The sequence below is a fragment of the Homalodisca vitripennis genome, chromosome 6, assembly GCF_021130785.1.
Source record: "Homalodisca vitripennis isolate AUS2020 chromosome 6, UT_GWSS_2.1, whole genome shotgun sequence".
In the NCBI taxonomy this organism is placed as follows: Eukaryota; Metazoa; Arthropoda; class Insecta; order Hemiptera; family Cicadellidae; genus Homalodisca; species Homalodisca vitripennis.
This window is the reverse complement of record NC_060212.1, coordinates 66,171,826-66,187,658: the sequence shown is the minus strand read 5'-3', so window position 1 is coordinate 66,187,658 and position 15,833 is coordinate 66,171,826. Positions and strand designations below refer to the sequence as shown.

Here is a 15,833-nt window from a genome sequence, read left to right as displayed (position 1 = left end):
AACCAATCCACTAAAATTTTAAGACATGATAAAATGGTATATAATTGTACTCCGTTTGTGTACATTTTAATTACTGAATCGTTTTCTTATTGCCATCACGATTAAACCTTAACGCCGATGTAAAAACGTTCGCTAACGCTCAGCGACACCATATCCATTGACATGCATGATCATTCCGTATTCCGTGTTAATAAGCAAATTATTAGGAAAATATTGTATGCTGTAAATCTACAATGGTTTACTTAGCGTAGTTTAAACTAATAAATAATTTCGATTGGTTTCATAGGTGTTTAATCGTCTTTGTAATTTTATCAATAAGCCTATTTGTTCCGAATTTCCCTATAGTAGCTCCACAATATCCAAATCCCATAAATGTTGAAAACTGAAACAAGTAAAATTAGTATACATTATTAAGAAAACTTATCATAAAATTATCAAAAGTATAAGCATTAATTGTGAATCAGACTGATATTATTATGGTTTTTAATTTTCCCGATAGCATATTTGTTACTCTGGACAAATTTAATCTGGAATAAACAAACTCATAATTTAAAAAAGGACATCTCACAAATATTCAGTCAATCAGTTGCTTCTTACAATGCGTGTTATCGGGTTGTACGTTAAGAGAGTCATTTTTAAACCCTTACACGTGTACAGAACGTCATTGTAGACATAATAATCGATAAGACTATATCACATATAATTAAAATTAACGCTCAGAATACAAAATAATTTATACATAGCGCACATGTAGACTGATGCGGTGGAACGTCACATTACAAACCCTGTCATGTACAGTGTATAATATCAGTTCCGCCGCCGGCCAGCATGTTTACTCTTTAGAAGTATGTCATGTTGAATTTTACACGTAACGTTTGAGTATTTCTTGTATAACGCGATTGTGTTTTCCTTAAGTTTTTTATTATTTGTAATAATGCTTCTAGTAACATTCTGTGTAGGTGTAAGAATGTTTTAGCACTACTCATTAGATTATATGGTAGTTCTGGACGATGAAGGTGCAAAAGATTACTAATTAACAACATATATAGCTACACAGAACTTAGCTATGGTAGGAAGGGTTGACCCAATTTTAATGTTGAATTTAGCTCCAGTTCATATTCCTTTTATTGCAGTGTCTGGTATCTGACGCTGTCTCAGACTTAACTCCTGGTATCTGGAGTCATGTTCGTCTGAAAAGAAGTCAACGACGAAGAAGCCTAAAACGAACACATGCACCGTTTTGACATCAGATATACACATATATATATATAGGTGAAGTGGCAGTCTCATTGCCTTATCAACCGTCAGATACCAAACTCTGCAATGAAAGGAAGGTGAGCTGGAACTTAATTCGACATTCAAATATCCAACTAGTTAATTCTCTTCTACACCTTTCCTTTCTTTTGATGGTCAGGAATAATTAATGTAATATTAATATGAAGCATTACAACATATTTGTTTTGGGTAAATCACACAAGGAGGAATCAAATAACTTTCTGGGTGTCTAGTAATAATACTTTTGAATCAATAAAAGAACTCCACATAAGTAAACCCAGCTATATAGACATAGCTAAATCAAACCGGCAAAAACAAACTTGAACACTTATAATACTGTTAATTCAAAATGGTAATTTATATCTGCTCATATTTTTAACTATATGAACACTAAGTACTATTATTAGGAAACATTTATCCTTTTACATTTAGAATTTATAAATGTCATTCTACAATGAGATATTTTTAAAAAAACTAAGAAAATTTTCATTAAATTTTATGTTTACACTCAAAATATACCATCTTTTGTAAGTCTCAATGTTTGGATATTTATATGAAGGTTAATTCTGACGTACATATTACTACGTAAAACAAGACCACTGAATAATCAAATATAATTTTGAATTCTTTAGAAGCGTTAGCCTATTTTATTGGTAAGATTCATGGCCATAAACTATTAATTATTAGTAATATACCATGGTATTACTTAAAATTGAATAAGAAGAAAGATAAAATAGAAGCATAGCAAAAATTACTGTATTATTTTCTATTTACTATTGAACGATCGATATTTAGGAATTACGTAAATACTTCATGGCGGTTTTAAACTAAATCTTGAGTTCGATAGAAATTAATAAAAATTGCCATCTCTAATCACCTAAAATAGCTCAAAATAGCTAACCCCATCCCACAGTCTCAGTCAAAGTTTCACGCACCCTTCCCCTACTCGTTTTGTTTTTAGCTTTTTTTACAATAATTAATTTATGTAACTAGCTGTGGATTAAAAGAGAGTGAATGTATTCAAGTGAATTGCGGATGAATATAGTCTTTATAATTTTTACAACACACTAGCGTCTATGCATTTGTACAATATTTATGACTTTTAGTGCACGTACTCATGCTTTATGCCCACTATATTATGTAGTTAATTTAAAGACACGGTAATGTTATATTCTACTCAATTGCATAATACAGCTTTTCAGTAATGCTTGATACTTACTGTTGCAAAACATTGAGCAAACTATATACTGCACATCCTTGCTTCGTAAAGGCTTTCTAATTGTTGGGATCAGGAAAGAAACTATGCCAAACATAATAACCAAATCTGATATTTTCAATAGCTCTGCATCGTCCTGGAAATAAAGAAAATGAGTCAACAGTTAAATTAATATAAATAACTCAATTATAACTCCACATTGCGAGTAATGTTTTTACGATCACTAATAGTAAATTGATATAGATAATATTCATGATTTAAACAATAGAGAAACACTGTTTTCATTTGTATTGTGAAAAAATTCAAAAGCAACGTTTTATCACATCTAAAATGCATACATAAATGAATGAAAACACTTTATTTTAGCAGATGAAGTTCATTATGCAACGAAATCAATTTTGGGTTAGGAAAATATATTTTTTTTTATAATTTTATAGCCACATAATATAAATTTCCCAAATACAAATCATTAAGAAAAATTGAAATTTTTATATTAAGCTACTTTTATTTGGGCCTTATTAAAATATACTACACTTCCTACTTAAAACTACTGTAGCATCGCTTCGTCATATGGAATAATAAGTACGTTTTGCAACCTTTATCCGTATTCAGGGAAGTAATATTAAAATGGTTATGAATTTAGCATAACAAATCTTTACAATCCCAAAGTATATTTTCCATTTTCTCTTTATTGACTGGTGCTTCTGCATTTAGTGATCTGTAGTTGTTATCATTCCTATTTATTTTTCAGTGTAGTTTTATCCATTCGACGTGGTAGTAGATTTAGCCTTATAGGTAAAACAGAAAAAATAACCCCCTGAATAAGTATGAGGCTAGTTATACAGTTTAATTAACTATTAAGTTTTAGAAGAAATTTGACTATTTGGTTTATTTCACTAAAATAATACATTTGAGCGACCTATTACTAAATGTACAAAAAACTAAGAATGGTTTTCTTTAAACTGTCTTAAAAAATTATATAGTTAAAATATTTGAAATGCACGGAACAAATTTTTAATAACACGATAAAATTTTGCATACAGCGTTAAATACACGTTTTGATAAAATAACTATATTAAAAAAAAAAACTAAAATGTCTTAAATGTTTAGTTTAAATTCTTTAGTATAGACTTAAATAATCTCTTAAATGTTGACTTTTTAAAGAGAATAAATAAAAAATACATGGTTTTCTCCAATACACTTCATATTTTATCAGTTGTCAATATTTTGTGATATCATGTATAACAAAACCCCTTCGCTAACAAAATGGATTTATGCTAACGAGTTACACAAATAAAATAGTAACTATGAGTCGTGTACAATTTTTGTAATATGCGTACTACTACAGATGTTTTATGACTGCGTTATATGTAATGTAGCAATAGAAATTTAAAACCGTCTGGCAAAGAGATACAAGTTAAGTTTATCTAAATATATTATCCTGTTCAATAATAATATAGGGGTGCTCATTAATATTTTGCAATTTATACATTTAGTCTGCAAATGCCTTCAAATCTGAACTGAACCAGCAGTGTTTATATTTAAAGAACACTCCTTGGTCTATAGAGGTACTAAAGAAGTGAAGTACTAATATTGTTCTATCTTTTTCCTACACTAAACTAAATCGAATGTGTTTAACGTACCTATTTGTGGTTACAACTTACAATAACAATGGCAGCTACCCTTGTCACTCCCATATAACACACTAAACTGCTGAAGGTCAAGGAAAGTATACCTGAAACATATGCAAGTAATCAGACTTTGTTGCTTCAAATATTCTATAATTAATGCCGCGTTTTCGTAATCGCATGTCCATAGCATGTGTATTAAACTATTTAAAAAAATTTAATTACGTTCACTTTAATTAATTAATTTTATTTTTAATTTTCCATGTATAAGATTCATAGTTCTAATGGTCCACTATGGATTTAATGTGAGTGTAAACAAACTTATTTACTTAACAAACGCATCTGCTCGTCTTTCATTAGAATGGAATAGTATCAGAAGCGTGAACTGTCTTACAAAATAAAGTCAAAACAAGTCTACAAAATATCTCGTACAGAAATGTATAAGTGAAATAATTATAAAACTTATATTTACGGTGAAATTAGTATAACTTTCTGTTATACCTTATAAAACTTTCTATGGTATCTTATATATATATATATATATATATATATATATATATATATATATATATATATATATACTCAGGCATTAGAATAAAATAGGAATCGACTTGTTTTACTTGTTATTTAAGTTGGTACGAAAATACCAGAATAGAGTATAATATTTAACGTCAGTACGCTGTCGTTAGCTTACTACCATCGTACACGCTTGGAGAAATAACACTGTTTTGTTGGTAACACCTAAAAGCTGTACAAAATACGAACATACGTACCCATTGGTTCACTAAATCTGAGGTGATCAATTGACACCGAGGGTCTTTTCGCGCCTTGGGATGTGGCAGGACTTTCAGGGTCGTGTTGAGATTGGTGCATTGGATCTATCTCAACATATTATATGGAAAGTAAGAATTAATCGACTGTGCAAATATGTCTTAATATCCAAAAAATATTAATGGTTTTTAAACAAATTATACATGTAGCTATAATGAATATTGATATGAGTAACAGAATAATGTAATATTACGTATAGTATCAGTGGTAACCGTATCACAATAATTTATAAGAATAATTCTAAATATATGAAAATTGGATTATTTTCTAGTAGTGATTTTAAGAATTAAAAATATTATGCTATGCCTAATTGTTGTGCATGTATCGGTACGATAAAATACAAACAGGATTTTTTCTAACAATCTCAGCCTCGAGAGCCTTGAATATTCGTTAATAAATATAAACACAAGTAAACCTTACAGTGCTTTTTTAAGTTTAAAAGGTAGTCGTAAGGGAACAATTTTTTAAATGCTAGAACATGTTTTAGTCAAACAACACACACACACACACACACACACACACACACACACACACACACACACACACACACATATATATATATATATATATTTCAGCTAATAGTTAATAAACTTTTAGAAAGTAATTTGTTTCTGGATTATAATTGTTTCATTATGCAAAAAGTATTTCTTTTTGAATTTTAATTATATTTACATAAACGTACGTTGAAGATAGTCGAAGCAACTCAGCTAAATTTCAAATGTAACAAAAATAATTAAAAAATACGAAAAAGCTATTTGTATAGTATAAACACAGTCTGGTTTTTAATTGAAATTGATTAAGAAATTTCCATTATGTAAGAAATATATTTTCGGCCACTTTAGGTTTAAGAAGGTCAGAACTGGAAGGTATAAAAAGGGTTAAAATTATGAAATGATAATTTGTTGCAGTTGTTGTAGCTTGACACAATTAAAACCAACCATCAGAAGCGTAAATAAATATTTAATTAACTTCAGCTGCCCGTATATACAGAACTTTCCACTGACGCTTTTAATCTCTAGTGATCTCATGGTAACAAAACTATTATATATGTGTCCCACTGTAAGTGTCAGGCTATAAAAAATTCAAGCTCAGCAAAATATTTTGTTTAATCCTTTGACACTTTTTTATTATGACTTTCACAAACTAGTGTGACTATGTGACTGTGACTGTTCACAACGATCTATTTCTTTAAAAATAAAACTAGGTTGTGTGCTTATAAAGTGAAAATCTGATCTCGACTCCTAGACTATAACGAATTAATACACAAAAAAGTGGACTGCCCTTTGACTTTTTAAAACCAAACTCAATAGAGTTTGTGCTTAAACCCAGATAAAGCTATGCACTAGGTTTCAGGTCTCTAGTTTCCTTATATAAAGCATTATCACATAAACGGTCAGAAAGACCACATTTGTTTCGTTATTGATATATAATAGAACGACACACAATCAAACGTATAAGAAATATTTACATCTCCCGGAGTAAAATTGTAATTGTCAGCCTTCTGAGTGTTATACTTCAACAATGCTCAGTCATATGTCGTGTTTGCACATGTAACATCACGGAACTCATTCTCGTATATGCAGAAACTAAGACATTCCTGTCTGTTTCAAGCACAGTTTAGAGTTTATAGAATAATTTGTTTTCCAGATATCATGCGGAAAGTAATAGAGACAGAAATGCTATTTCCAGCCCCAGAAGTGATAGGCTTTGCTAACGCTCGGCCAATAAATACTTTTGGTAACAAACAGAATCCATAAGAAGTATATTTAACCGGAGAATTTTCCGAGATCCTTAAGTCATTGGAAATAGTTATAACTAAGTTTGGAACGGCTGAGGGTTAAAAAACAGAGGATATAATATTTTATCACACCTAAGTTTATTACAACCACCGATTGTCTATTTATAACTGAGAGTCTAAATGAATTGAGGAGATATGGTCGGCTGGAAACTTTCGTATTACGCTAAGCGACTGAACTTTTGACATTTTAGTTTGGTTAGTAGTGGGTAATGGGAGGATAGTGCTAAGAATGATAATATATGGGAAGTTTAATATAGCATGGGTTCTTGGTTTATGTGCAACTACCATCGATTTATAATATACTCCCTCAACGATAGTTACTACTCGTGGAGTGGGGATGAGCCAGGGTAACGTTTTCTGGAATGGGTTTACGAGTATATCTGGTGGTCATGCGTTACGAGCACCCAATATATTCCAATTATTTCTTTAACAAATAATATAATACATAATTACACGCAGTGAATACAATTGATTGATTTGATAAATGATTCATTCACAATAGTTAAAGTTTGTCAACGGTCTATTTCAGTCTATGTTCACTTAAATATCATGCTTAGTTATTTTTAACATATTTGTATTATTTAAATTCAAGATAACATAAATTTCGACTCGGGTATACTGTCTGCTCAAAATTATAATACGCTTGCAGATATATATTATTAGGAATGGTTTTTAATAACGAATTAACCTCAGAGATTCAAAAATTAATTAAACAAGTTATAGAATAAAATAGAATGTATATTATTCAATAATATAGCGTTTTCTTAATTTCTCACTTAGTTTTCTGTATAAGTGTTTTTACCATTTTATTTATTTACACCCCATACAACTCAGTGTTCGTCATTGGATTTGAACTCGAATTTCTTTTTGAAAACGATTTTTAAAGTATAAATTAAGCTGCTTTATAATAGCTTCACTTTCTATGAGGGGAAAAATTTTATAGTTAAACTTAAAAAAAATTGGAAACTTATTAATATTAGTGCACAGAAACAAATATATGTTATTAAAAATACTTTTTGAATGCGAAATTCCTGCTGTTGGATTTCGTATCTCCCCTATCATTACGTTTATGAATCACGAAAGGAAACTCACCACCACCTTCAGGACTTTGAGAATGTCGCTGTTGCTGCCTTTGTTCAAACTCGATCATACTGGCTCTTACCTGCTCCTTGCTTGGAAAGACTACCAGTAGAAGTAACAAGAAGACTACGGTGACAAACCATATCTAAAATCCGAAACCAATAATTTATTGGGAACATATTAGAAAATGCATATAAGGTTTTTCAATACTATGCAATATTTTATGTATACAGAGTGCATTATGAAAGTAATGCACATCTACGAAGAAAAATAAACTTATTCATGCGTTTGTTACAAACAGTTAAAATCCTTCAAAATAATCTCCTCCTGCATCACTACACCTGCGGAGACGATTCTGCCATGCCTGGAAAACACTCTGGAAATCCTCGTCTTGAGTGCCACTTAGGAACCTTATAACGTGAGGTTGGATGTTCCCCAACGACTCCCAGTGCTTTCTTTTCAGCTTTCTCTTCAATCAGCGGAACAAAAAACAAATTGTTTCATCCCAAGTCAAGACTGTGAAGAGACAGGGACACCACGGGTGTCGTGTTCTGGGTCAGGTAATAGGTAACGGTGAAGGCGGTGTAGCTGGAGGCATTGTCGTGGCTTGGAGCTTAAAGACGTTTTTGATTTCAAGACTTACGCTCAAAACTATTTAGTATCTTGAGCACCTCCAGGTACAACGCTCATTGACAGATTGTCCTTGTGCTACAAACTCAAAATTGACGATTTATGAACCGTGAAGACGACATCCAGCATTTTTGTGATGCGAAATTACTCATGAATGCCATTTTTGGTGTGGGAGAAGATTCTGAGGCCGCCTTCCGCATTGAGATCTCGAAAGATCTTTTGAAGCATTTGATAAGTTTCCGTTGCATTGTTCCCGAACCGCTCATAAAACTTGATCGCGTATACCGGTTCCAGCGAGCGTTTTAACCCGCCGTGACGCATTAAAAAGGCAAACTTCATGCAAAGACACGTCCTACCACTCATGCAGCTAGGAGCGAACTAAAACTGGGCGCGTTTTGAGGAGCAGAGCTCCCACCATATTATACAACCAGGTCGTCCGAGCGTTCTACGATAAACAGTCGCGTCACAGTAAAATCATGTGCTTGACTTTCATATTGGACACTATATGTCTTAAGAAAGAAAGTAAAATTATGTTACATGAAAAATTCTATATTTCGGTTTAAATTGTCTTCAGGAAAATAAACTAACCATAATACACAGCGCTATAACAAAGTAATAAAAATCAACATCCAAAATAAAAACAAATATTTAATTAGGTAAATTGGTTAAAGTTGTTAATATTTGATTAAATTTTACAAATTAACTTTGTCGACATATTCATCTTAAATTCAATCCACTTGGAAATTTGTATTTTGTGACAGATGGTAGGCTTTTTCCATAGTTATAATATTATTTGTACTTAAGATTTGCCTTATTTTTCTTATTGTTGTCAATTAATAAAAAAATTATGATTGTTGAGAAATTTTAACTATGCGTAAAGCCATGTGTCACTAAAGGTTACTCTGTCTTTCTATGTTTATATACATAATTTTACCCAGCCTTCTTTGTATCATATCCTTATTTAGGAATGTTACAAATTGTTTTGGCTTCCCCCGCAATGTCTAAAAAGAAAGTTATAATTCGCCGATGACACAAAAATGTGGTGTTTAGGTAGACATTGACGTTTAAATTAATTTTTTTATTGCGTTATTTAAAATCTATCTATCAGTTCAGTACCTTAAAAACAAAGTGAAATCGGGTAAAATTATATCATTAGTAATTATTTTGCACAATGAAAGTGACATAATACAATAAAATGATCAGGTTTTAAAATCTATGACCTTGGGTTTCAAGGCCTCGTATAGTAAAAATTATTAGTTTAAACAGGAGGGGCCATGGATCATTATTGAATTCAGAAGTATATGGGATCTTATAAAGGGTTTAGAAAGGGATGCCTGGTTTTAAACTACTTTTGGGTTTACATAAATTAATTACTGCGTTCCTAAAAGTCACTAACTGAGAAGTCTTCTATGATTTCATCTAAAATTCTGATCGATTAAAGTCGGCAGAATCTCACTATGAGCACGGAGACTCTTTTGGAATACATTACTTTGTGACGGTCATAACGCAATTAAATCGTGTGTCAGTGCAAAGTCTTTTTCTTTGAACTAACGATTTAAAATATTTGCGATGAATTGCTGTTTCGACTTCGAGTCGTTTCTTCAGCAAAGGAATTCGTGGGTAGAAGCAGCAGATTTCCGCTGCAACACACACATTTTCGCACAGTATGTGAATTGGTATATAAAATACCATTAACTTTGCTAAAAATACCGCATTTTTAAATCTCAGACTTTGTCAAAATGTGTTCATGGAGAGGCCAGAAACCACCTTTAGGGATCCGAAACTCGTAAAGAGCACGGTCACCCTCTTGGGTTTCATAACTCGGTGAGGATCAGGACTGTCTTTATAGAAAAATAAAATTATATATACTTTTGTTTGGTTCTTGCATCATACCCATGAACACCCCTGCCCAGCAACAGTTAGCACATAAATCGTTAGAACATGGTGATTTCAATGACGTACATGCTAGGTAGTATCAGTAGTTAGAGCTCACTGAAGGATTCCCTGCATGACTCGGTAACCCAAACTATTGATTATACGAAGACGATTCTATCTCACTATAAATAATCTTTAAACATCTACATTTCCACAACCACGCCACGGGATAACTCCATTAGAAAATGTGGGAAGAAATAAGTAAATAGTAAGCAATTTTAATACAAATTTATTGCAGTATCTGGAAACACTTCCTAATAAAAAAGAAATTGGATGAAACTTAGTTGCAAATATTGCAAATTTGTAAATTACACGATAAATGTTAATCATTGTGGACACCGGGGAGTTTACTACACTTAGTTTCAGATAATGGTTCATCTCCAATCAATACAGACCTTAGGCAATCGTTTAGTTTTCAGCCAATAAACATCATATAAGTTAATTTAGATTAATTTGATATAAGATTGATATATTCAAAATATTAGAAGAAATCATTTAGGTCAGTGTGCGCTGTTATATCCAACAGGTCTTTTGATTCCACCCTAAAAGTGAGGTTGTCATCTTACAATTGCGTTGCATATCCCACATGTACTCTTGACATACGTGGTTAAATAAATAGGAAATAGGACAGGTCCAAGGATTGAATCTTGCGGGATCCCCATATTTTAATTTTGACGACCGAGACGAATAGCCCGAAACCTGGAACTGCTTACTGCAGTCTCACTGATATGACTGTATCCAAGCCAAAGGGATTCCTCTGATCCCCCAACTGTACGGCTTATCAAGTAAAATTGTGTCGTCCACTTGGTCAAAATACTGGTTTGAATAAATCTACGAACTACTATTTTATTTAATAATGAATCCAATGTCAAACGTATTAACTGGCACCCATGACTGGGTAATTTAATAGCAGTATTTAAAGCACATCAGATTCTAAATTACATTTCAGGACGGTTATTATTATTATTCACATTCCAGTTCACTACTAGTTTCGTCCTGATGGGATTTAAAAAAGGATTGTAAATGGATTGATTAAATTTTTTCTAGTTAAGAAACCCGTAGTGTAATTTAATCCTGGAATAAAAATTAGTCTTTTTGTTTATTATATTTATAACCTTCACTAAATTACAGTGGGCCTTACCTTACATTCATTTAAAAAATAAATGTCATAAAAAAGATTTTAATATACATTTAGCTGAAGAAATTTCTCAATATCAAGCGATGAAAACATAAATAAAACGAGATATGGAACAACAATAAACGCAGTGTTTAAAATATATTTAAGAAGATTTTATTCCAACAGTTTTATTTATTATTTCAGGTATTATAAACCCGTAATTTCACTTTCAGAATATAATGACAATGCAAATTAAGTAATTATTCCCGAAATATAACATTGTAGTGAAAATGATACTGACCAAATTATTGAAACTACTATCAATGATAATAATTTAAATGTACACACACACACACACACACACACACACACACACACACACACACACACACAACACACACACACACACACATATATATATATATATATATATATATATATATATATATATATATATATATATATATATAACTTTAATATTTATATTTCAGTGATCATTGTAATATATGAAATGTAACTATATGTATACAAGTAACAGAAAGTAGAAAACTTCTTATTGAAAAGAATTAAGTGTCTCATTTTTTTAAATATAAAAATAACCATTTAATAATTAATGTACCATTTAATATAACCGTTATAAAATGTTACCACTTCTGTCGGTTAGTCCCAGAACTGCCTTTCCGATTTATTTTGTTTCTGGTTTTTACTGACATTTTGTTTGGTATTTTTTGTTGCGTCTAAACGTGTCAGAATTTTGAAACCCCTTCTTGTGCAGACATTGATCTACTCGTATTTTACATTTGACTAATAGTCTTGTTTCAGAGAGTTAAGGAACGTTTTTAAGGTTACAGTCCGAGTGTGTCATATTCACCACAGGTTGAAAGCGACAGGACAACTCGGCAACACAGCGAGCTACCAGTAGTGGTCAGATATAGATCTTAGTCTTCATTTCAGACAAGGACACGACAGCCATGCTAATAACCAAATTGACGATGGCCGATTCTATGCTAACCGTCACCCTTGCTGGCGAGTTCACGGACCACGTCAGACCGGAACCCTAAAAATATAATGAAATCTGTTTGAATAAAGTTGTCACAGATTCATTAAATCCATATTGGAGTCGCCTATGAGGATAAATTGTTTGTTTGTATTCATCACAGACTTCAAAAAGGCATACAGTTAAAACAAATTTAAATTGATCTGTCGATTATCTGTAGAGGCCAAAAAATGCATGTGCACGAAATTTTTACACCTGTAAAAGCTTTTAATATGGAAGCTTCAAAGTTTTTATAAGGGCAAAATTAAAAATATATGGGTTTGAATCTTAGTGAATTTTCCAATTAGAGGTAGACACCTCCTTTTTAAGTTATTGCTGCAGTAGGCGTTATCTACAGTGTAATTACTAAGTCCAAAACTGAAAGCGAATCAGTGGTGAATCCGTGTTCAGATATTACCAGATCTAATTTTAGCTCATTGTATAAAATATCATTTTCCACATTTTTATTACTTGCTATTTGGGAATTTTGATTAACGATAATCATTATTATTATTATTATTCTTTTGATTCTGAGAGCCTATATTTTGTCCAATGCTTTCAGGCACAACACCAGAGCGAGAACGCTCTTGTACTATTTTACATGACTTGAAGCTGCAATTATCTTTAAAAAACTATCGAAAAGATCCGACAGAACCATTGTTCTCAGTGATACCAAAAGTCTGCGCGCTGATCGAGGTATCGGGTATCCCTGAAGTATGAACACACCCCGTGCTCCCCGCCACTACGTAACCCGGTCAAGCACTGCTGGGAGACGACTTCACGGCGTCAGCGTAGTCCTCGTGCTGAAGGCTGTTGGGCGTGGTTGGAGATGCTCATCCACCATGAAAGTGAGATAAGTCCGGAGAGGAAGACAGCGTCTGCAGATCGGCGATAAGAGTGGAGTTCGGATCGAAGCTAGCTCGGATCGTAGTGTCCTCGGAGACACAGCGATCATAGCGCTGAACATTAGCTTTCCCAACCGATTGATATGTTGGTCGTGTTGAGTAAAACATCGCCTCCTCAACAGCGTTTCGTCCACCACTGCACTCCTAGAGACTCTCATGTAGCTCCATATTAATTCACCTCACTACTGTATGTACGAGTCCCAATTTGTGTGATTGTGCCTCATCCCTACCCTCTTCATCTAGACTACGAGAACTCTAGCAAGTCTATTATTTCTCGGAATATTATTTGGATATCGTACTAAAGAGAATTAAACTACATCAAAAACTCTGGAACTGTAAGGGGAATGGGGTCATGGTGATTTATAGCTAGGCTATATTATTTCATATTTTCGAGTTTTATTCCACTTTGAGTTACTGTTAGTTCTATTTGTTACTAGAACACTATTATTATGTACACTCCGTAAAATCATGAAATAACAGGAGGTATTTAAAGTTGCAGAACTGTGAAACAAATACTTCACAAAAATAATACTAGGTACAGTAACATCTTATTCGACAATTAGTAAATGTCCCTCACAGCAATAGGTCCTCACAGAGACGGTTGTCCATAAAACTTCCGCTTGGCTTTTCTCAGCATTTTCACCGTTAATAGTGTCCGATTGTTATTTATTTTGGTTTGATATGAGATTTTATTAACAATAATCTTAACAAAATGTTTTCACTAAAGTATCAACAGGAAATTGTGAACTAACTCAAATTAACTGTTGATTTATTTAATTAAATACTCACCACCACGAAGACAGAAAAGAATATGGCACAAATACGAAGAGATATGAAGCAAAAACGTTGAGAAAAGGAGAGGTAGTCCAAGAGGTCAGAATAGTCATTTGCTGCATTTTGGGTGGACATCCTAAGTTACTTTTGAATTTATCCTTCCTGAAATTAAATGTATTCTTTAAAACTTTTTGTTTACAGTAAAACGTTTATCTGAAACATACTAATAATTTTCACCTCCTTACAAAACTATGAAATATTTTAGCATTTTTTCTTAATATTAAAAATATAAAATAATATAAATGTTTGTTAAATTTACTTCTAATGATTCATCAGACGGGCTTGATTATACAAGAAAATGGACTACTTGTAAGAGCTATGTCTTATAAATACATTTATATTTTAGTTAGTTAGGATTATACTGCAGATAAATGAAACACAGTGATGTTAAACTTATTTCGAAGTTTGGATTATATCCAAAGATACAATTAGCTAAATGATATATTATGGGTTCCTTCCCCTTCACTGTCGGGTGTGTAACAATTTAAAGACTATCACTAGACCTGACATTGAATCATGAAGGTTAACATAGAAAATATATTATTGCCATACATTTAGGAGTGACACAAAATACAACGATTTTATATTAAAAATGTGTATAAATACCTGAAAAATCAAAAAAGTTTCAATTTTTGACTGAATTATTAATAGTTTCAATAGCACTGAAAAATGTTTGATAAACATTATTATGAAGACGTTTACTAAATATAATTAAAAACAAAGGAATGCATATCTTAATCAGCTGAGTTTGCTGAATTGTTGATAATAATAATATAAAGGCCAGGTTAGAAGTTTCATAGAGTAACTCTACATAACAGTCAAATTTGCATCAGTGGATTACTCTATGGAAGTAGCTTTTGTAATTCGCTTCAAAATATTGAATACCGTACCAAATGTAAAATATTCGAACCGTAGAAAAACTTACTGTAATATAGCTGAGAATAAGCCAATTTATAACACAACGGTGAAATCTTTATGTGTAAGAGTATTACCCAACTTATTTTAAAGAATACTTTTGGCAAGAACTTTAAAAATAATTATTAATTTTTAATTTTTAAAATTTCTCTACAGTAAAACCACAATAAATTTAATAATTCATTCGTAGTTGTTAATAAGTGAAATCGATTTAAAAAAAAAAAAAAAAACTTATATGATGATATCAAATATATGGTTTTTTATTAATGTTGATGTTTATTTAAACTTGACAGTTAAAAGTAATTTACTAATACCTTGCCAATATAATATAAGAACACTGAACCTCTGGTAAGAATATCAGTTCTAACATAGATTATTTTTCTTTTCTTTCATACTTTTAAACATGAGTGAATTTATATCAATCAAACACCATAGTGGTAACTGAAAAGTATTTGTTATATGGGCCTACCACTGTATCCAATACAAACAGCTTAAATACGTCGTTCTTTTTAAAAGTTAGAACAGATTGTGCATTGTGCCGCGCATCCTGTCTCGTGACGTTCGTTCAAGGTCACCTACTACGCTGTTATTACGTTTCAAGTTTCTGCCGGTGTTGGTTGAATGACTGTACTG

General features: G+C 31.9%; 1 protein-coding gene across 1 annotated transcript; it reads right to left on the bottom strand.

Annotated features, from left to right (window-relative positions):
* Positions 1 to 274: 274 nt before the first annotated feature.
* On the bottom strand, positions 275 to 14,957 carry LOC124365209. The gene is made up of 7 exons (XM_046821167.1): positions 14,892 to 14,957; positions 14,241 to 14,387; positions 7,841 to 7,973; positions 4,893 to 4,997; positions 4,156 to 4,226; positions 2,495 to 2,627; positions 275 to 382 (listed from the first exon to the last, which is right to left on the bottom strand). Exons 2-7 carry the CDS (start codon positions 14,358 to 14,360, stop codon positions 321 to 323), a joined length of 624 nt encoding a protein of 207 aa, XP_046677123.1. The 5' UTR covers positions 14,361 to 14,387; positions 14,892 to 14,957; the 3' UTR covers positions 275 to 320.
* Between the last annotated feature and the right edge of the window lie 876 nt (positions 14,958 to 15,833).